Source organism: Triturus cristatus, chromosome 3_2 (assembly GCF_964204655.1).
Source record: "Triturus cristatus chromosome 3_2, aTriCri1.1, whole genome shotgun sequence".
Taxonomy (NCBI): domain Eukaryota; kingdom Metazoa; phylum Chordata; class Amphibia; order Caudata; family Salamandridae; genus Triturus; species Triturus cristatus.
Window position 1 is genome coordinate 700,031,363 of NC_140584.1, and position 21,789 is coordinate 700,053,151.

Consider the following 21,789-nt stretch of genomic DNA (forward strand, 5'->3'; position numbering starts at 1 on the left):
TCGCAGTGGTCTAACATCCCTTGCGGGGTGTCCAATTCAAGACCAAGACTGGGTTCCACAGTCTCTCACTTCAGGTAATGGGGTTGACTTTATCCTAGAGGGATTCTTGGCTTAACACCTGCAAATATGCTAGGTACACTTGGGTACATCTAGTAAGGGTTGCATCGTAGGAGTATGCATTTTAGTGTCATTTATTTTATATACTTCCCTGTATTCATGGTTATAGCAAAATGGTAGAAATCTACCATCCTTTTACTTTCTAAGTGCATCTAATCATTTATATCTTTTACTACCTAATGGTTGTTTCAGCACACCTATTCTACACTAGAATAACAATTGTTCAATAAATGTTTATTGAAAAACGTCCATACCGTTTATTCTGTGTATCTCTCTGAGACTGAGTGAGCACGAGTAAATGAGCGAAAAGTAGTACACTGTTTCCACGGTCCAGAGGGATCAGGGTTGTCATGTTCGATAGTTGCCAAGAACTATTCTCTCCCTGATAAGGAGTTTCTAGTGGCACTGAGATAGCTGGTACACAGGCCAACATACCCGGTGGAGGTGTCTAGAATCAGTCTAACACCAATCCTACAGTGTATGTTGTCTAAACGCACAGATCCTATATAGGTTTTATAGGAACTACACAACAGATCTTGAGGCTTAAGGATCATCCATCAGCATCATTGCTCCTGAATCAAATAGCCCAATCCATTCCAATGAGGTGAAGACTTTCACTTCACTACCATCACTGGATCCATGCAACAAAAGACAGATGGGCTTTCTCGAGGTGAAGAATTTCTATGCTCTACAGCTGCCGCAGCCTTCTTGATCCATCCCAGCTTGACCACAATTGGCATCCTAAGGAGGATCTTCCTCTCATGAGCAATTGAAGCAGCTCTACCCCCAGAAACAGGATAAGGATACTAATCCCACTGCAAAATACAGAGCCACTCTACAGCAGTCTGCATCTTCATTATGTCAAGCAGTTCTTCCCCCTGAAAAAGTTCCAAGTGCTAGCTTTGCCCAATGTTCTGGAAGCTGGACAATGCAAAAATGGTATGCGCTTGGTAAAAACAGAGCACACAAAGTGTTTTGTATTTACAGAGGAAAAACAACTTTTCCAGGACAGGGCCTTACCATTAGGCCTCATTGACATCATGTGGTCTTTTGTCAAGATCCTGGCCCTCTTGGTGGCCTTTATGCATCAGCAGAAAGTGCATTACTACCCATATGTAGACAACAGTCCAATTTGACTAGAGCCCTGGAAAGGATCTGCTTTAGCTCTGTCTATGAAGATTCTCTATAATTTAGGTTGTATTAAACTACTCAGAATTCTTCCTGGTTCCTATTTCATGGGGATAATTTTTGAGTTTTACCAGGAAAGGTATTTTCCCTTAACTAGTATAGATCATCAGCTGAAAAGTGGGCCGTTTTTGACCAACAAAATGACATTATCTAGGTGGTTCCAAAGTTTCTGGAATTGCAACTCTCCTGCATTGGGATAGTACCCTAAGCAACATTTCACAGCTTTGGTTTGCAGTTGCACCTGGTCGAGTAGTGGGATTAACAATTAGAAGAGCTGTTGAAACTCATCCAAGTCAAGCAACCTTTGGTTCCAATACTAGAATGATGGGGTAACTCTCCTACAGATAGAATGCCGTTTACATCTAGCCTGTCTGTAGATCATGGTCTCCATCAATTTAACAGATTATTACTCAGACACCTTGCAGTGAGCTCTCCATTAGTGCCTTGTGGGACAAATTAGAAATGTGCCTGCAAAAGAATTTGTTGGGGTTGAAGGGCAAATTTTTGGTGTTGAATGCCTTTCTTCTGATTTGATATTCATGGTGGTGGCAGTCCTCTTCTGTATCCAGAAACAAGAAGACATTCAATCCCCACATCTCTGTGGGCTAGCAGTGGCTCTGCAAGAGTGAACTCTGAAACTAGGCATGTTGCATTGCATGGATTGAAAACACTAGAACAGGCAGACTTCTCTACTAATCACATGAATGCTTAGGAGTCCATGGAGTCCTTAACCTCATTTCTGCGGCTTGTAGTGGACCTCCCAAGGGTGCCTTCACATCTGGAAAAAACACAAATACAAGAAGTGTGCCTTGTGGATACAAATCTTCCTAAGAATCCATGTGAAATGTATTAAAGAAATGTTGGGTAGTAGAGCAAAAAAGGAGCTTGAGTAGTATCTAATGCTATCCCGTACAGGCCTGGCTCTGTGCTGCTAAGACCTACTGCAGCATCAGCAATCTAGGGTTGTCTAGAATGCCCATGAATCTAGCATGCCTTCAGAATTATAGTACAGTCCTGCAAAAGACTTCTAAAGAATTAGGAAAAGGATATATATATTGGCATAATGTTTTTGAAACTTGATTTGCATGTGGAAATGAAAATGCTTGGGTCCATATGCTCACGTGTTTTATCAAATTTCATGAAGGATGGTTTATTTCTTAAATCATGTGGTGCTCCGGAACATGGAGTCTGCTTATGCTGTGCAACAAGACTCCATGTTCTGGAGCACTCGTACTCCTCAAAATGTCACAGGAAACATATTAATGAGCCGTGACAGAAATCTCTATGCTAAATAAAAAGCGGTCCCCTGTGAGAATTCATACATGCACCACAGGATTTGAGAAATAAACCAACCTTCATGAAAATTGATAAAACACATGTGGACTTAATGTCTTAAATAAGAAAAGCTTACATTGAAGCCTTGAAGAAGTTCCTTAGGGTGAAACGTTTTGACTACTGTGGCTTTCAATTTTAAAGGAAGAAGAATTTGATGAAGAATAAAAGATTTTTGTGCAAAATATATTTATTGAAGAGTAAGAATTTTCTTAAACTTTATACTCTATGAGCTCTGTGTTGAATGGTCATATGTGAAATACATTAAGGTTTTCTACGAAAAAAAGGGTGCTTAACCACATTAACTGAAAATGTATTTCATTGTCTTTTCAGGTTGTATTTGTAGATGACATTAACATGCCTGCCAGGGAGGTCTATGGTGCCCAACCTCCAGTTGAGTTGCTTCGCCAGTGGTTGGATCACTGGAATTGGTATGACTTGAAAGACTGCTCCATGATCAAACTTATCGACATTCAGATCATGTGTGCTATGGGGCCACCAGGTAATGTTCAAATATATGCAGCACGTGCATCACTGTTTTCCTAATTTATTGAACTAACAATAAAATTCCTATTGGCCCGGCTGAAAAGGTAACAATAGGTGCTCCATTGATTGAGTATTTATCTGACTTGAAAACTGGGCATGAACATATTTCATAACAAATTTGCTCATGCATTTTACATTGCATTCAACTGATTTTAGTGTACTGATTTACTATCATGAACCTATTTAAACCAGAAGGTGCTGACTTTTCGATTGGTTGAGGCATTTCTCCGTCTCTTAGGCCTCTAAATAAATCAATTTTCTTTGTACTCTATTACTTCAAATATGCCAGCACCGCTTTTTGCAATACATGCAGCAATAAAGCAGCCATTAACAGATTCCTATATTGACGCATATGTTTCTGTTTTTAAAGTTTTAAACTGGTAGTTTCTCCTTTTACAGTCTATGTAACCTACACAAAAAAGTGGATTCTAATGTTTCGATTTAGAGTTTGGACGATGGGTCCTCCATAACCAACATGATGACTATCCCGTCCGCCTTATTACAAGTGCATTAACACACAATGCATTTGTAATAAGACAGACAGAATACTAGTTGCATGATGCCCAACAATATGTACCGGATGGAACATCGGCCTATTATTTTGCAGAGGATCTCGGTAAACATGAATCTCATTTTGCCTGTCTACAACTTGAAGCTCCATTTCTTGGACCTCTTTTGCTTAAGTCACCAAAAACGAGAGATACTTTTCAAGCAAGCTTGTGCTATATTTTAGCCACAGCTGACATTTTTTCCGGTTTTCTTAATGGTGTTAACAGTGTCATGATTTACAGTAGCTAAATCCTATGGGCCATGTTCATGAAAAAAAAACGCACGGGTGGAGATTTAATTCTGCTCCAAGAAAATACTTTTCCATTTTTTCAATTCACAAACATTCCCAGAAGTACACATGGGAAACTGCTCCAGGTGCAGATTTCAAGGCATACTTTTATCGGTGTCACATGGCACATTCCCTGGGTTGCTATTTCCACTGCCGAGCAATCTTCCTAGCGTACATTTCCAGAAATTGCCCCTTTTATAAATGCACATGGGATGAGGTGTTCCTCTTCCGATGTTGAAATAGGAGTTACTCCAGCTGCTTTGCAAACATTTCCAGGAACAAAAGGGTTTGGATTTCAGTTTCTGAATTCTCACAATATGAGCCTTCGCAAATTTACAAATCAACTGTGCCTAGAAACGCCACTTCCATACCGCTGTATTGGATTTACTCCTGCCCATTGCTCTGCTCTTGTGGCAAAGAAGTCCTTAGTAATAAACTTATTTAGTCTGAAAGGAATCCGTTTGTGAATTACTAGCATATGTAAATGATTTACGTTCAACTGTAAAATTATGTTTTTGAATTAAGCCCTATTTGCTATAATCTGCCTGAAGTTCCATTCAAGGATCCTCTAACTTCCTTGCTTTTAAAAAGTAAAAATAAACATCTTTACTTTTATTCCGGGATTCTTGACAACTTCTCTGGTGTTGTCTTGTTCTTCCATAAGGGCTACCTCCGAAAAGGAGGTTTTAGAAGAAATTAATTGTACTTTGTGGGCTCTTAGCTTCTGCTCTCCATCATATACAAGCTTTCACCCCAAAGCACATGTTATATATATTGGGTGATAGTCACAATTTTAAGAAGTTTTTCCTGCAGTTGCGCCTTAGTAGCATCAACTTCCCTATTTAGTTGTTTAAAAACTACTTAGTGGCAAAATGGCCACTCCGCATTCAACCTCACCCTATTCCTAATGTAATTGTATTTGTTTCTTTATGTCACCCCGCCCACCCTAAGAGGTTCCCATTAATGCTTTGTTTACCAAGATACTTTTTCCTTGGTCCTTTCTTTGTCTAGACAGTTTTCTGAGTCTTTTGCTGACAAAGAGGCTTTCAATTTCTCATCTTCATTCGGTATCGAGAGGAACAGCACTTCTTCTTATTAAAAGAAGAAATATTGAATGCATTTGCTTATTCCAGGATCAGCTGGGTACATTGGTTTAAGAAATTGGGTTATTGGTTTAAAGCCCCACTCAAGCAACAACCACATTCTTTGTCAAAGTGATCCACAAAAGTCACTAAATTAATCCATGCTTAACCCCACCCCCCGGTACCTTGGCACAAATGCAGTCAAGATTAATTTAGAGGCAATTTATAAAGTATTTATGCAGCTTGGGGGGGCGCTAGAAAGCACATGGCAAGCTGGCTGTATTTGAGTGCTGCTCTGCCAGCTAGGTGCAGATATCCGTACTGAATCCTGCCATCCTGCATTACAACTGAAGTGAAATTGATCCTGTTTTGTGGGAGTAGTGCTGTTTTTTTGGTGAAAATCCCCAGCATAACTGAACGACCGGGATCTTAAGACGTGCGGCACAGTGGCAGAAGAAGCTAGGCCGCATCTTACTGCGACACAACTAGGCAACTAAAACATTGCGTTAATTTGGTAGCAAAGTAAAAGACAAGAAGGTGCTGACCGAATAGGTGGTGATGGCTGCAGTGGCCACCAACGATAATGAAGGACCTGCGACAGAGAAGAAGCGGTGCAAGTATCGGCAAAAGCCCCAGAGAAGTGAGCTGAGAGGCCTGTCCGAGTGATCTGGAGTCTGTACCGCTGCAGCCATGAGATCAGCGGCTGAGAACTGCTGCTAGGAGGCACCAGAAATAGAGTGCTGAAGTGCAGCGTTGGGCCCACAGTGGAGGCATCTGTGGCGGTAAGCCATGGACGAGTGACACTCCTAAGGGAGCGGCTGCACTGGAGCCCGGCAAACAGGGGCTGCATTGCAGTGCTGACAGTGGCCTTGCAAACCCAGAGACAACAAACTGCCCTCGCTCACAGAAGAAGCTACGTGAGTGGAAGAACCTTAAAACTGTGGTGGGTGAACTGCACCTTGTGATCTTGGCTTGGTGATGTAGGCAGTGCCTTTCATGCTAGAGGGGGAGAGAGCCACATTCACGTAGGTCCTTGCTAGGTGACTGACAGAGGAATTATTCAGAAGCAGGCCAAAAAAGATATAACTGAGCAAGCACAAAGAAATCGCAGGCCAAGAAAGCGAGGAGATATAAACTGATTATAGGTGTGGCACAACAGCCAGAGTGGCTGACTCCGGAATGGGACTCACGGTTCGATCGCCGGCAGCAGCTCAGCTCAGCATCATGTGACTCTGGGCAATCGCTCACTTAATCTCCCCGATGTCCCCCAGTACCTCGAAACCCATACGGGTGATATGTTCGCTCTTTACAAATAGGAATTATTATTCTTGCTGCCATAGCAGGTTAAATGCATGAGGTGGTCTGGTCTAACGCTATCACCAGAGTTCTGGGGCACAAACTGGCAAAAGGACTCTGCCTGCTGAATCACAGAGGTCGGTCCTTTGTGGGCACGGTGATTGAACTGTAGGCACAGCTCAGATATGAGCATGGGTAAGACAGACAAAAACCAACATGCCTCTCATTTGAAGCCAAGAGAACTGTCAGAGCTACGCAGGATGCACAAAGAGACTCCAATTAGGATACTGAAATGCAGGGGGCATCTGCACTTGAATTAACATTGCAAGCCATGCAGCAAAGGCTCCACTCCATATATGGAAAAATAGACTCTCTAAACCTGTGAATAAATCACATCTCTGCCAAATTGGATAAGCAATCGTCCAGACTTGCGGAAGCAGAGCAAAGGATATCAACAGCAGAAGATGAGTTGCACACTGTGACCAGAAAATGCTCGGACATGGAGAAAATCTTAGTGGTCATACAAGCGAAAAGCAAAGATTTAGAAGTGCGCTCGAGGCGCAATAATGTGCGCATCACCGGAGTTCCAGAATTTGAAAATACAGGGTGGATCGAGATTGTCGTAGAACAGATGCTCACCACGCTCTTTGGCCAAGAGAATATGTCAAACATACTAGTAGTTGAGTGTGCCCATAGATCACTGATCTATAGAATACCTACCACTGAGTAGAGAGAACCTACCCATCAAATGGAAACTTCAGAAGCAAAATATACCGTATGCCATGATGTATCCCGCATACCTACACATGGACTATGAAGGTCAACAAAAGATCTGCGCAACTCTGAAGGCAGCCAAAGATTTCCTGAAGTCAATCACACATCAAAAACAAAACCAATGAACAGCGGAAGATGAGAACTCCAACAAGCAATACAGACCTGGAACATTTATTATTGAGGAAAGGGACTAATAATTGAACGTACCATGTCATGCAGAAAGCGATGAACGGGTCTAGACCTCCATCTCCAGTCACCTTCAACCATAACTGGTTAACTAGGACACCCAGCCACCTCCGCAGGCCCGGAGGGATAATAGGATTCTTGCAGCCCCTGCAAGGGTGTACCCCAACTATTCTGATAGGTATACTGACTGTATTAGCATTGTTGGTATTGTAGATAGCAATTTGTGTGAGCTTATTTAGGACCCTGTCTTTGGCAGGATTGGGATACTGAAGTGGGTGGGGGGGTTATATTTTCCATTGGTATTTTCATGGCTCACTAACACCAGATATAGTAGACATATTAATGATCATATTGCAAACAGCTCAAATTCAACCCATGAGCCTAGATGATTAAAGGCTGACCTTGTTCAATCGCATATATATCTCTTATAACATGGAATATAAGCAGTCTTAATGACCCAAGGAAAATAAGACAGTTAATAGCCTACCTCAATCAACACCATATTAAAATTGCACTCCTCCCAAAAAAACACACCTGACAAAGCGCACAGAGGCAAAGGTGGGCACACAGTGGGCAGAGATTAGACTGTCCTCCTTGTACTCAACTTACTCTAGAGGATTACTGACTCTAATTAGAAAAGGTACACCATTTGTGGATACACAGGCAATTACAGATGACCAAGGTTTATATGTTATAAACCAAGGTAGTTTATATGGCATGTGACTCACAATTATAAATGTTTACAGTCGAATTTAGATGACTCTGCATTTTACATAATCATATGGAAAGTGTTGTGCTCTCTCCTAATGTTGGAAATGCTATGGGGTGGGGATCTAAACACACACCTTGATTCAAGTAAAGACAACTCGGCACCGCACAACGAACAGGGCAGGCACTCAGCCCAAATTATAAGAGAGGGGCTGGAGGAATTCAGTATTGTGGATCCGCAACCCAGTCCTGTTGGAGGTGCTCACACTTCATCTGTCTATGGAACCTGGTCCTGCTTAGATTATTGGTTTATATCAGTGGGGTCAAATGCCTGGGTGACAGAGGTGGGAAATCTGGCATGAACCCTCTCTCAACATAACCAGGTAGCACTTGATATTAAGATGCCATCATATACAACTCAAATTGATGAATAACAAGTGAGTACGGAGGGATGAATATCCAATTTTATTTTCAGTAAGGGCACAATTAATTACCCTGACGTTACTGTATAATTTTACAAAAAACAATGTTCAATGTAATTTCACACACATACATGCCATTGGACCAGTCTTTGACCCACATATCACTTCAAAAATAAATTAATGAAAAAACATACAACAATGTATATACAATGACAAACACATGACATACATATATGTGTGTATATATATACAAAACTCAGTATCTTCAATACCCCAGCAAGATATTTAAAACACTAGTGTTCACTCATAATACCTGGGTGATACACTTAGAGGTAGTCCTTCTAGCACATGAGGTACAACACCTCTCTATCTTTTCAAATAACGTGCTTCTGAACAATTCAACATATTTGCATTAATGGTGACTCCTCTATATACAAGCTGTCGACGCGTTTCAGCTGTCAATTTCTTCTGACCTCCTCAGGACAAGGGTAAAGCAAAATCTATGGGCTTGCGTCACGTAATTCAGACCGCTCTCTATCTCAAAACAGGTAACAATCCCTGTATCCAAGCGCCCTCAGTGCTCCGGGGCTGGCACCCTCGGCAGGGCTACCGGTATCTTACATGTGCTGGCAGTATGATTCACCCGGGCCTCTGTTTCCCGTATGCCACCAATTCTGTGTAGTCTGTCCACCTAAAATCAAGCAGTACACAGCCTCACTCAATTCCGTTAGCTCCCCGACTCAAAATCCATGTGTGCACCTCAGCAATTTACATGGAGGTTTAGGGCGGACGCTCTATTGGACCTGGTATATAAGAACACTATTGGGTCAGGCCATTGTCAACTACTTTCACATAAATAAGGACTTAGTAAGCAAAGAGAGCACATTATGGGAGGCATTTAAAGCCACAATATGGGCTATATGTATTAGCTTGAGTGAAGGAATATTAAAAGATATCCATAGGCAACTAAAAGCATACAAGACACCCTAAAGCACTTGGAAACTGATTATGAATCCAAGTCATGTCCAAACACCCTGGCAATTATAAGAGAACAAGTAACAGAATATAATGTTCTAGCGCAAAAGGAGGTGCAGTATATGGTCTGTCGACACATCACGAGAGAGCGTATGGAGAGGGAGGGAGTCCTGGTCATTTATTTTTATTTATTTATTTACGTTTTCTATAGTGCTAGCTAGACCCGTAGGTGTCAGAGGGCTTTACATGGTCGTGATAGACAACAGTAAATGCAGGCATGCAATGAACATATGAGACAGTAGTTCAATAGACAAATGATACCCATCAAAAGTGCAAGTTGAGTGACTAACATTAGAGACACAATTCGAGAGGATCAAAAGTCAGAGAAGAACACAGAAAGAAGGAGAGAACCGCTGCTTCAAACAGAGGGTCTAGGTCTGATAAAGCGATACTTTTCTAAGATCCGTAGACTAGGAGTTAAAGTATTTGTTGAGGAGTAGGAGTTTTAGGTTTCTCTTCAAGCAGGGGAAGGAGGGGTTGCATCGAAGGTCACACGGTAGGAAATTTCATATGCTTGGAGCATTTCCGGAAAAAGAGTGTGACTTGGTTGCTGTCTTTTTTTGAATGGGAGGTATGAGCAGAAGAGCATTGGAGCTTCTCAATGATTTAGAGGTTCCTGCTTTCGTCAGCTTGTTTTCGAAGTAGTTAGGGTATGAGAGTGAAGGGCTTTGTGGATGATGCATGCAGTATGTTAGGTCCATCTTCCTTCAATAGGAACCAGTTGAGACTCTGAGTACAGGAGTGATGTTCTCAAACCGTTTAACGTCTGAGATGAGCCAGGCTGCCATGTTAAGAACAGATCTCAGGGGGGCGAGGTGAGTTTTTGGCGTCCCAGTGAGAGTGGCATTCCCATAGTCTAGTTTTGAGAGGACCAAGGATTGCACCACATTTTTTAAATCGTCTGCGGGAATAAATGGTTTAAGTTTCTTGAGGTTTTTGAGTGTGTACAGCGCTCCTTTAGCTGTATTCTTGATGTCTTCTTTCATTGACATGTTGTTGTCCTGGACGAAGTCAAGGGATTTTGCAGACTTCGATAAAGTAAGAGAGCACTTTAGAGCATTTAGGTAGATAAGCCATTCGTGTATTTGAAGGCGGTTACTTTTATGGGAGAAAAGAATAACTTCTGTCTTGATGGGGTTTAGCTTTAAGTGATTTGCGTAAAACCAGGATTGTAACTTGTTCAATGTGTTGTTGAGATGTTGAATGCAGATGCCCCTAAAATAGGAGTACGTTCTACGCCTGTTTTATTATATGCAGACGATGCAGTGTTAATGTCCAGAACAGCAAATGGATTGTAACTCCTTATAGAAAATTTCGCATTATTTATGACTAGTATAGATTTACAGCTAAACCTAAAGAATACATTTGTCATGACATGCGGGAGTACTAGACCAAAGTCTAGACAGCATCATGTAGGCGGGACCTCTATTGAGAGGGTTTCAACTTTTTCATATTTGGGAATGCTTTATAATAGGAAAGGCTTATTGAATACTAATATAGAACTGTGCAATATAAAAATTTTAAGATGCACTGAGAGTATTTTTAGATTTTAGGCGAAGCTAGGTAACAAACCAATACGAGAAATTCCAACATTATATCGAAGTAAATGTATTTCAGGCGTTTGTTATGGGGCAGCAATATGGGGACGAGCGAATATAGTGGAAAATAATTTCTTTAAAAGATTACTGGCAGTACCAAGATCTACTGCAAATTTTATTGTTCATAAGGAATTGTCGGCCTCGTATTTAAGAGATTTGATAAACCTGGCTGAGTTGACCCTCTGGCGAGGATTATGGGTCAAAGAAGAAACCAAATTTACTAAAGCTCTTATAATGGATTGTTTAACACTGGATAATAGCAGCAAGATACCATGCTGTAATATAGACATTAACAAAATGAATCCTACATTAATAACGGAGCTCGGTGCTCTGGAGCGGGAAGCCATGGATAGCACTCCCTAAACTAAACCTTCCATGGTACGACGGGGGCATTGCCTTCCCTGACCTTAGGAAATATTACTGGGCAGCCCACCTGGCAGCCATCAACCATTGCACCTACACACAGATGGATGATCCGGGCTACGCGATGGATCACTGGGTACTGCCGGGAGGGAACTACCAACGTGCTCTATATTCAGACATGGGAAAGGACCGCCGCACTGGACCAACTAAACACTAGGTGTTGGTCTGGCAGGCTGCCAACAGAAGTTTGGGATGGGACCGTAAGCAGACTCTGGCTACCCCTCTGTGGGACTCGGGCCAGCTGGGATGCCTATGGACATCCAGAGGGTTCGATAAATGGGACCTCATAGGAAAATCGAAAGTAGGCGACCCATTGACAAAGGGCCAGATCAAATCATTCCCAACCCTGCAGCAAGAATAAGAACTTGCCCCCACAGAATATTTTAGATACTTACAGATACGCCACGCACTGCAATTCGTTTTGCGAAACGGAGAGGTCCTCCCAGCCTCCTCACCCCTAGAGGATAGACTCCTCGATGGATACTTACCAACGAAAGCCATTTCACTCACCTACAAAAAATGTGTAAACCATACTGTAGATCCGCTCTGGAAACTGCGGGAAAAGTGGGAAGGAGACGGGATAATCCTAGATGACGATGATTGGCTAAGCACAATAGCCTCCCCACGTGAAGTTGCAATAGCTGCCAGGCTAAGACTGGTGCAACTTAAAATACTACACCGAATCTATATCACGGGAACTAGCCTGGTACGGATGGGTAGAGCAGTGGAAGATCGGTGCTGGAGGGGATGCGGGAGTAAGGGCACATTCCTCCACATACTCTGGGAATGCACCTACATACAGAGATATTGGGAAAAGATTCACGAGGTGATGGGTGAGGTATTGCCGAACCCACTTCCACTGGAGGCCAAGAGATGTCTCCTCAACGTATGGGAACCTACGGATCTCAACAACTCACACATCACATGGGCCACGGTGGGGTTTATGGTAGCTAAAAGGAATATAGCACAGAGGTGGGGGGGCAGAGCGAGCGCCAGAGGTGTCCGCATGGAAAAAGGATATGGATTGGTGCATGCACAGAGAAAAATATGTCTACGTAGCGAGGGGTTGCCCCAATAAATGGTCCCACATATGGTCCGATTGGAACGCACACCGGGGGTACATTTGTGCCCCACCACAACTACCAGCTTACGATGACACTATCTAGAAACGACACAGGTTACTGATTGATGTAATATTATTATCTCCGTAAGCCCAAATATAATGTGCAAAATGATGTAATGGAACTGTGATTTGCTATGCAATGTTGATCCCAATTGTTAATAAAAAGATTTTTTTTAAAAAATAACGGAGCTCAGTATAAAAGTCCTAAAGTCTAGGTATTTAAGCATTACAGAAACAGAAAGGTATCGGGTCGCTATCTTAAAAAATAGCATTGTTGCCTACTGAGCACGTCCAATAATGAAGTGTTTACAATCATACCTAGTGCTGGTAGGCAACACACAACATAGATGTTATCTAACCAGGCTAAGGCTGGACACTTTGCACTTTTTAGTATCATTCCCAAATACGGATAAATGGTATCACAAGTTACCGAATTGCCCTTGGGATGGAAAAACACCCCAATCTACGCTGCATTTTATGTTGTTCTGTAGCTTTTATAAGGATATCCGGAATGTATTTCTAAAGCCTCTTTTTGTATCAAACATGATTTTTATTTATAGACAAGCTTTTAACTTTGTTTGTAGTTTGGAAAATATGAAAAGCGTAAACTTTGTCATCAGATACGTGCAATCCGCAATTAGAAAAAGAAAAGATTATACACATTTGTATGATTTGTTATATGAAAATTTGGATGACGAATCTTAGAAACACCTCTATTTTTTAACTTTTATACATCAATATGTACTTATGATCGCCAGCCATACTAATTGGTATGAATTATCTCCTTATGCCCTAAACCCCTATGGATGCTTTATTAATGCTATCATGCACTTTATGTAGCTTATACCTAATAACAATTGTATATGCCATTTTCATCTGTAGTATCATTAAAATGTTTAATATCTTAGTTTGTTTTTGTATGTACATGCTTTTATGGTGATTTTATTGCACCGATTAAAGCTGATATTGACTTGACTTGACTTGAATGTCACTGGGTGATTTTATTATGTAGTAAAGTTGGATGTCCTCAGCATGTAGGTGGTATTTGATCTCGGTCTGTTTCAAGATGACCGTTAAGGGTTCCATAAAGAGATTGAAAAGTGAGGGGATACAATTGAGCCCTGAGGCACGCCAAGATTGATCAGAGTGGGTTTAGACAGGCAAGAGTTGATTTTGATTTGTTGCGAGCGATGTTGAAGGTAGGAAGAGAACCATTTTTGTACTGTGCCATTCAAACCGAAACGCTACTTTAAAGACTCAAGTAGGGCTGGGTAATTGACCGTATCGCATGCCGTAGATAGGTCCAGTAGAATAAGTAGGCAGGCGTCCCCCTCGTCTAAGGCTCTGTGGATGTCATCAGATATGTTCAGCATGGCCGTTTCAGTACTACAGCCTTTGCTGAAACCGGATTGGCAAGTGTCAAGGAAGGAGAAATTTTATATATGATAATTGAGTTGCTGTAAGACACATTTTTCTAAAGTCTTGGCAAGGAACGGGCGGTTGGAGCTAGGTCTGAGGTTGTTGAGATCGTTAGGGTCGGCACTGTTTTTTTTGGGGCTGGGCGTGATTTGTCTTAGTTGGAGCGATATCGGCTCAGAGAGTCCAGAACGGGGCGATGATGTGGTTGAGATTTTTCACCATTGTGGCTGGGACGGGGTCATTGATGTGGGTCGTTGGCTTATATTCATGATTATGTTGAAGACTTCCTTTTCAGTCCAGGGTGTGAAATCCGACCTGTTGGCGTTGTTTTTCAATTTGGCAAGATTCTTGAAGTCATTATTTTTATAGTGGTTGTTTAGTCTGCAACGGGCTTTGGAGCTGGATAAGCTGCGAGGGGAGGTGGGATGGTGAAGGTGGGAACGACGGAGGGAACAGATGAGATTTACAAGAAGGTTTGCTAAATTTTTGCGATTTTGTCAGTGAAAAAGCTAGCGATTTTTTCACATTGTTCGTTTGTGGCAATATTAGCAAGAGGGTGTGCTGAAGTAGTTTGTTGTTTAACAATGTTAAAGAGTTCCCTAGGTCTGTTTTTTACACTGTCCAGTTGGTTCCGGAAAAAGGAGGATTTTTCTTTAAAGATGTGTTTTTTGTAAGACAGCCTTGTTGTTCTAAGAAGTGCTAGGTGATAAGTTGTGGGGGTTTATCTCCCAGTCCTTTCTGCTTGTCTGAGTTTTCTTCTTTTGCTGTTTAGATCGGTCATAACCTAGCTACTAGAATAACCTCAGATAAGAGGCAATATGATCAAGATTACTGGCAGTGATGGAGTTGATCATGATGCAGCTGGGATACTGGCACATTTTAAACTATTTTATGAGGGACTTTGTCTCCCAGGGGCTGACAAATATAGAAGGTTTAGATGCTTATCTATCGGACATTTCGCTCCCATGGTTGTCAGATGGACAGAGTGAATATCTCAGTCAACCTATAGAAGAAGCAGAGATACAGAGGCCATACGCTCCTTGCCAAAAAGAAAATCACCAGGCCCAGACGGACCAACTAGCGAATTCTACAAAGAATTTGTGGACTTATTAACACCACATATCTTAGAGATGTAGAGGGAGGCCTTTGTTAAGGCCATCCTATCTTCCACATTTCGTGAGGCCTTAATAATTGCCTTATTAAAACCGGACAAACCACTGACATGCTGCAAGTCATATCGCACTCTACCCTTCATTAATATAGATGCAAAGATCCTAGCCAGACTTTTATTCACTAGACTACAACCCTTATTGACGACCATGATCCTCGCAGACCAATCAGGGTTCCTACCAACCAGGTCCACTATGCATAATTTGCGTACGATGTTTGTGCTTTGTCATCAAGTCAACCCGGATCTCAAGGCTGCGGCGTTATTGTTAGATGTCACTAAGTCATTTGATTCCATAGAATGGAACTATATATTTCAGATACTACAACAAATGGGGTTTTCTGAGGATTTTCGAAGGTGGATAGGTCTGTTCTATACCTCACCTGAGGCGAGAGTGTGCATAGATGGGCATACTTCGGTGACGCTATCTATTCATAGGGGTACCAGACAGGGTTACCCTCATCCCCTCTTCTGTTTTCATTGATTCTGGAACCAATGGCATGTGTCATACGACAAAGGCACGGGGCGTCAGCACTGCGCTTTCGAAAGAGACCAATAAATATTTCACTATATACAGATTACATGGTCCTATATGTAAAGGACACTGAAACACACCTTGCCCGGATTCTTCAGGAATATATCCGCTTTGAACAATATTCAGTGTTTAGTATAAACTGGTCGAAGTCGATATTCCCGCCGACACTACATACTTTACCACACGATAGATTACCCCACAGAGTGTGAAATATTTAGGAATATGGATACACAGAGATCCTGAGTTGGTAATACGGAAAAACTATGGCAGAGCAAATACTAAACTGGAGAATCAGATGGCAGAATGGATCAGAATGCCACTGTCACTAGTGAACAGGATAGCTCTCATAAAAATGATAGTTCTCTCATGATTTCTCTGTTTGTTTGTTAATCAGACCCTCCAGCATTTCGTGATTTCACGATCCTTGAAATTATGGTGAAATCAGCTGAGGAGGGCGATGACCGCGATATTTATCTTTTCGGCCGCAAAATGCATTCACAGCTTGCATTCTCTGGTGTGTGGCTCGTCATGTGGATTCAGAGCTGCGCGTGCATCACAGAATGAAGGGTAAGCAATGCTGTAGAAGCAGAGACGAGAAAACGAAAGTAACATTTTACTGGCAAACTCTGTAAATTGGCTCTCATGAATTTGAGTGTGAATAAAACCGATCTGGCCACTTATTTATTTCACCGAGTCATGTGAGTGACCCTAAAATTGCCCTGTGGTTCTGGCCCCTGTGTAGAAGTGCTCGAGCCCTAGAGAGTATGGAACGGTGGGGGTGAGTTCAGGGCCCTTTTCAAAATTGGGCCTTAATACTGTGGGCACATTACATGTGATCACAGGGACTCCTATCGGCCCGAGGCTCTGACTGAATCATTTCACCATGTGAGTTAAAATGAAAGAAAAGTTAACAAAATGTAGGAAATGCTGCCAAAAAGGCACAAAATGTATTATTTTTCACTCTTGATTCATTTTAATTGGGTGTATGCAGTTGACAGATATGAATATCCGATACTCAAAGCACCATGTCCTCTGGCTACACAGCTTCGAGGAACTACTCTCCGTTCCACGTTTTGTCCTTTCTAGAAAGATCTTGTTTCCCATGCGCTTCTTTTATACTTAAACCTACAGTGCCCACCACACCTTTTCATTTGAATAGCTTTGCATGTTTACCATTAGCATACAAGTGGTGAAATATATATATAATTGTTCTGCTACATATACAGTACATTAAATGTACATTTTGTTTTGTTGTAAAATGTGGCAGTCGATCCTGCTATGTCCTGCTGAGGTGTGTGATTCATAAAATACTGAAAGACAAGACAGGTCAATCTGTGAAATGAGCTGCACACATGGTCAATATTAATGAAAGTGGCTTTGTAGTAAGTAAAGACAGCCAGGCATTAATCAAAGCGACATTCTGAGACCCCCATTGTTGGTGATACATGGATGGTTAACAGCCCTAGTAGTGGATGATGTCACAATGAGTCGCAGTTGTCGAATCAAACTTGATCAAGTAAAGCAACATTTTGATGACCTCATTGTTGGCGCATCAATGGTTAATGGCTCAAGTTGTGAGTGATGTCATAATGGGTCTCTCTTGTGGAACCAGAGCTGATCAAACAAAGCAACTCTGATGACCTCATTGTTAGTGATACATGATTGGTTATCAGACCAAGAATTGAATGACATAATTATGTGTCTCCCTTGTCGAACCAGACCTGATCAGACAAAGCCACACTCCGATGTCCTTGTTGTTGGTGATTCATGATTGGTTACGGAACAATCTAGTGAATTTTGCCATGATGGGTTTGATCCAGCACTCACCAACTATTCAGGGATCAGTACTCGATAACATCACATACAAATGGCCCATATATATTCACCCAAATCCCTGATGCGCTGGGGGTCACGTTTTATTGACGTTAGAAATTCGTTCTCTTCACAGGTTCATGTTTAGCACTTCTAAATACATAACTAAACCTGTATATCAATTCTCTTTCCTCTGGTCGATGGACCAATTGGTTGAGAAGTTGATGGTAATAACAGTACTATCTAACTAACTATGTAGTCAGCTAAATAAACACAGACTCTTGGTAAGAAATTTCAAAGCTTTATTCGACAGCATGTCATAAAAGCAATAAACATCCCAACACCTGCTATAAATACTACAAGATAAAATTCGTTATTTAAAAAACTCATTAAATCATGGTGCTGTCGATTACAAAGATTAAGAAAAATGTCATCAACAATGGATAAGAACAATTCAGAAGAAAGCATAATTTTAAAAATTAATCATACATTATTTGATGTAAAAAATTAATTGGCCAACTTCTAGAGGCTTTAAAGTGCGGGAGCGTATGATCCAAGCCCACCCTAAAAAATTTGCGACAGCAATTGCCATACATGGTGTGCAATCTGATTCGAGTATTCTTAAGGCCTTATTGTACCTGCGTGTCCCCAGATTTATACACACTGGTTTTAGCCACTTACGACGGGGGTTGGTGTACAGGGGACATACGAACAGCAGGTGGCCTATGTCCTCGGTCAGATCTCTGCAACAATGACACTTGTTATCCTGGGTAGATGACCATTTGTAGGTGAATGCTTTTACAGGAAGAGTCCCAATTCTAAACTGGAAGTACAGTTTTCTATCAGGGACCCTTTCTATAATATCCCAGTAAGCCTCGCAAGATGGTATAGGTTTAATGTCAAGAAAACGAAATAGCTTAGCATTTGGACCAGAACTATGGGCAGACATCAAAGTCATGTCCCAATACATTTTTTTTTAAAATTGGCTTAGATGGAAAACTTGAGCCATTTGGATCATCCCATAGGTAATCTAATTCCAGCTTTAACAAGCCCCTAATTTCTTTAAGCCATAGAATAGAGTGAAAGCGATCAACCCTGATGATATCCTTCAGGGCAATGGCATAATGGGCTAATTCGGGAGTTGTCATAATCCGTCGCCAGTAAAGTAGGGGACGTAACCGTGCAAGATCCTCTATTTTTTTCCTGCCCAGGTCATATGCAAGCGGAACGGTTGGGGTACTTTGGGGAACCCCCGCTAAGCAGCGTAAAAACTTGTTCTCTGCCAGTCTAAGTTGTTTTAAATTAGCAAATCCCCACAGTTCCGAACCGTACAAAGAGGCACTTATGTTATGTTATGTTATGTTATTTAGGATTTCTATAGCGCACGGCTACTCCATTGGAGTGTCCCGGCACTTTTTATTGGCAGCTTGAAAACATGAAATCATAACACAGAGAGACAAAAAAAAGACAGCAAAACTGAGGAAGAAAGCATGCTAAGAGGCAAAGAGCCAAGTTTTAAGGCCCTTCCTAAAGGTCAGCAAATTAGACGTGCTACGTACAGACAATGGCAAAGCATTCCAAAGCTGCGATGTCTTCAGCTTGAAGGAACGACCCCCTACGCGGGCCCTCTTTACTCGAGGGACCACCGCAAGGAAGAGAGATTCGGATCGCAAAGATCGAGCCGGGCGATAAAAAGTAAGCCTCCTTTGCAGATATTTCGCGCCCGAGGCATAGAGAGCCTTATGAGCCAGCGTCAACGCCTTGAAAACTATCTGCTTCCGGATAGGCAGCCAGTGCAGCGACTGCAGAAGGCCAGACACTCTGGCTCGCCTATGAAGGCCGAAGATAGCCCGAGCAGCCGAGTTCTGGACCACCTGAAGGCGCTGTAACAGATACTCCGGAAGACCCAGATATAGGACATTAGAATAGTCCAATCTGGAGCCAATTAAGGCCTGCACAGTAATCCTCCTGTGCTCTTCTGAAAGCAAAGGAAGAAACTTCCGGAGCATCTTCAGGAGGCCAAAACAAGTACCCGTAAGACCGAGGATCTGAGATCGCAGCGTCAGACCAATGTCGATCTTAATTCCCAAATTTTTTGCCTGCTGGGAGGAATGTGCAGGAGGAAACATATTAGTCGGCCACCATTCCTGGATCAGATGTACAACCAAAAAAGAGTACCTCAGACTTATCTGAGTTGCATTTGAGGCTGTTCAGCTGGAACCATTTGAAAACAGCCCCAAGGCACTCACGAATACTCTCTCCGTCAAACTCCTCACCTTTCCCACACGTAAAGAGGAGCTGAGTATCATCGGCATAGGATACGATCTGGGCCCCCAAGGACTCCGCCAGAGCGGCCAATGGAGTCATAAAGATGTTAAAAAGAGTCGGACTCAACACAGAGCCCTGAGGGACTCCGACTCACAAAGGCGGCATCACGGCAGAGCTTGGGGAAACCCAGACCGTTTGTCGACGGTCCGCTAAGAATGATCTAAACCAGCTGAGCACCGTCCCCCTCAGACCGATCTCATGAAGTCTGACGAGGAGACCCACGTGGGGGACGGTGTCAAAGGCCGCCGACAAATCAAGCATGACAAGCATAGCTTTACCTCCTGAATCCAGTGCCTCCTTAATGGCTTCAGACACCTCCAAAAGCGCCGTCTCGGTGCTTAAACTGGGGCGGAAGCCAGATTGAGTAGGATGAAGCAGATCGTTGGTTTCCAAAAATCCAGAGAGCACGGTGTGCACGTGTTTCTCCACAATTTTAGCCAGCGCAGGAAGAAGAGAGATTGACCTATAATTGGCCAACGCTTCAGGGTCTAGGCCAGGCTTCTTGAGGAGGGGGATCACCATCGCCTGCTTCCAAGCCTGCGGGACCACCCCCTCACACAAAGAGAGATTCAAGAGTGGATTTGCCAAGGGATTTACAACCGCCGCCATTTTCGCCAAGAATTTGGCAGGGCATGGGTCAAGAGGCGACCCAGATTTAAGATTGACCATCAATGCCAATGACGATGCAGCTGAAATAGGCGGAAAATCGGCCAAGATGGACTCCTCAGGAGCCGATGGAACTGGCTCATCCGCAAAGCTGAGGCACGCTTCCACCATCCTTGAGGGAAAGGAGTCCTGAATCAACTTTATCTTAGCTGTAAAAAAGTTGGCAAGAGCAGAAACCCACGACTCAGTGGGCGCGGCCTGGGTTACATTAGACCGTGGAGTCGTGAACTCCCTCACAATGGTAAAAATCTCCTTGCAGGAAATGGAGGCAGCCTCTATTCTGCTGGCAAAATAACCCTTTTTCTCAAGGAGGATGTCACGATGGTATGTTTTAATCGTGGTCCTATACAGCAGCCTGGCCGCCGGGTCATAATGTGAGCGCCACGCCCTCTCAGCCACCTTGCACTGCCGGCGAGAAGCTGACAGTGCTTCCGTAAACCAAGGGGCAGAAACCCGCTTTGATGTTGCTCGGGGTGTCCTCACAGGGGCGAGATCATCTAGCCTGTCCATCCGCCACGCCTGCAGAGACTCGAGGTCCCGTTCCAAATCGCCCGAAAAGGGGCAAGGATGATCAAGAGAAGCCTGAGCTAGCATCTCTGGAGTCACCCGATGGAATGCCCTCACTCCTAGTCCCTGCTGTCTAAAAACGGTACTAGAGGGTTTCTCCAAGCCTGGCACATGAAATTTGGCCAATCTATGATCAGACCAAAGCACCGGTAAAAGTTCTAACCCCTCTAAGGGGAGCGTCGAGAAAACCTGATCCAGGGTATGGCCCCTATCGTGTGTTGGACCGGAGAGGTGAGGGACAAGGCCTAGAGGGGCCGTAATATCGATCAATTTAATCAACTCAGGGTCCTCTCCCTCATCCATATGAAAGTTAAAATCTCCAGCCAACACACAATGTTCCGCTCTTAAGGCCAGCATCGAGATAGCTGACTGCAGCTCCTCGAAGAAGGAGCCAGCCGGTCCAGGGGGTCTATAAACCAACAGCCCTTTAAGAGCTTGGTGGGCGGCCAGTACGATAGAAAAGGCGAGGGATTCCGAGCCTGTGATAGCATCCATAGGGATAATGGAACAGGCGGCAAGTTTATTCACTATAAGTGCCACACCACCACCCCTCCCCTCCAGCCTATCTTGACTAAAAATATTATAATCAGGAGGAATTGCTATGGCGATATCAGGATTGGACAAAT

At 42.9% G+C, this 21,789-nt stretch overlaps 1 protein-coding gene across 2 annotated transcripts in view; it reads left to right on the plus strand.

Annotated features, from left to right (window-relative positions):
• DNAH7 (dynein axonemal heavy chain 7) overlaps positions 1-21,789 on the plus strand; it is a 1,967,826-nt gene that overhangs the window by 828,104 nt on the left and 1,117,933 nt on the right. For both annotated transcript variants that reach the window (XM_085648764.1, XM_085648765.1), the window contains exon 37: positions 2,971-3,139. In XM_085648764.1, coding sequence (XP_085504890.1) covers positions 2,971-3,139 — 169 coding nt within the window. The remainder of the gene's footprint in view (positions 1-2,970; positions 3,140-21,789) is intronic.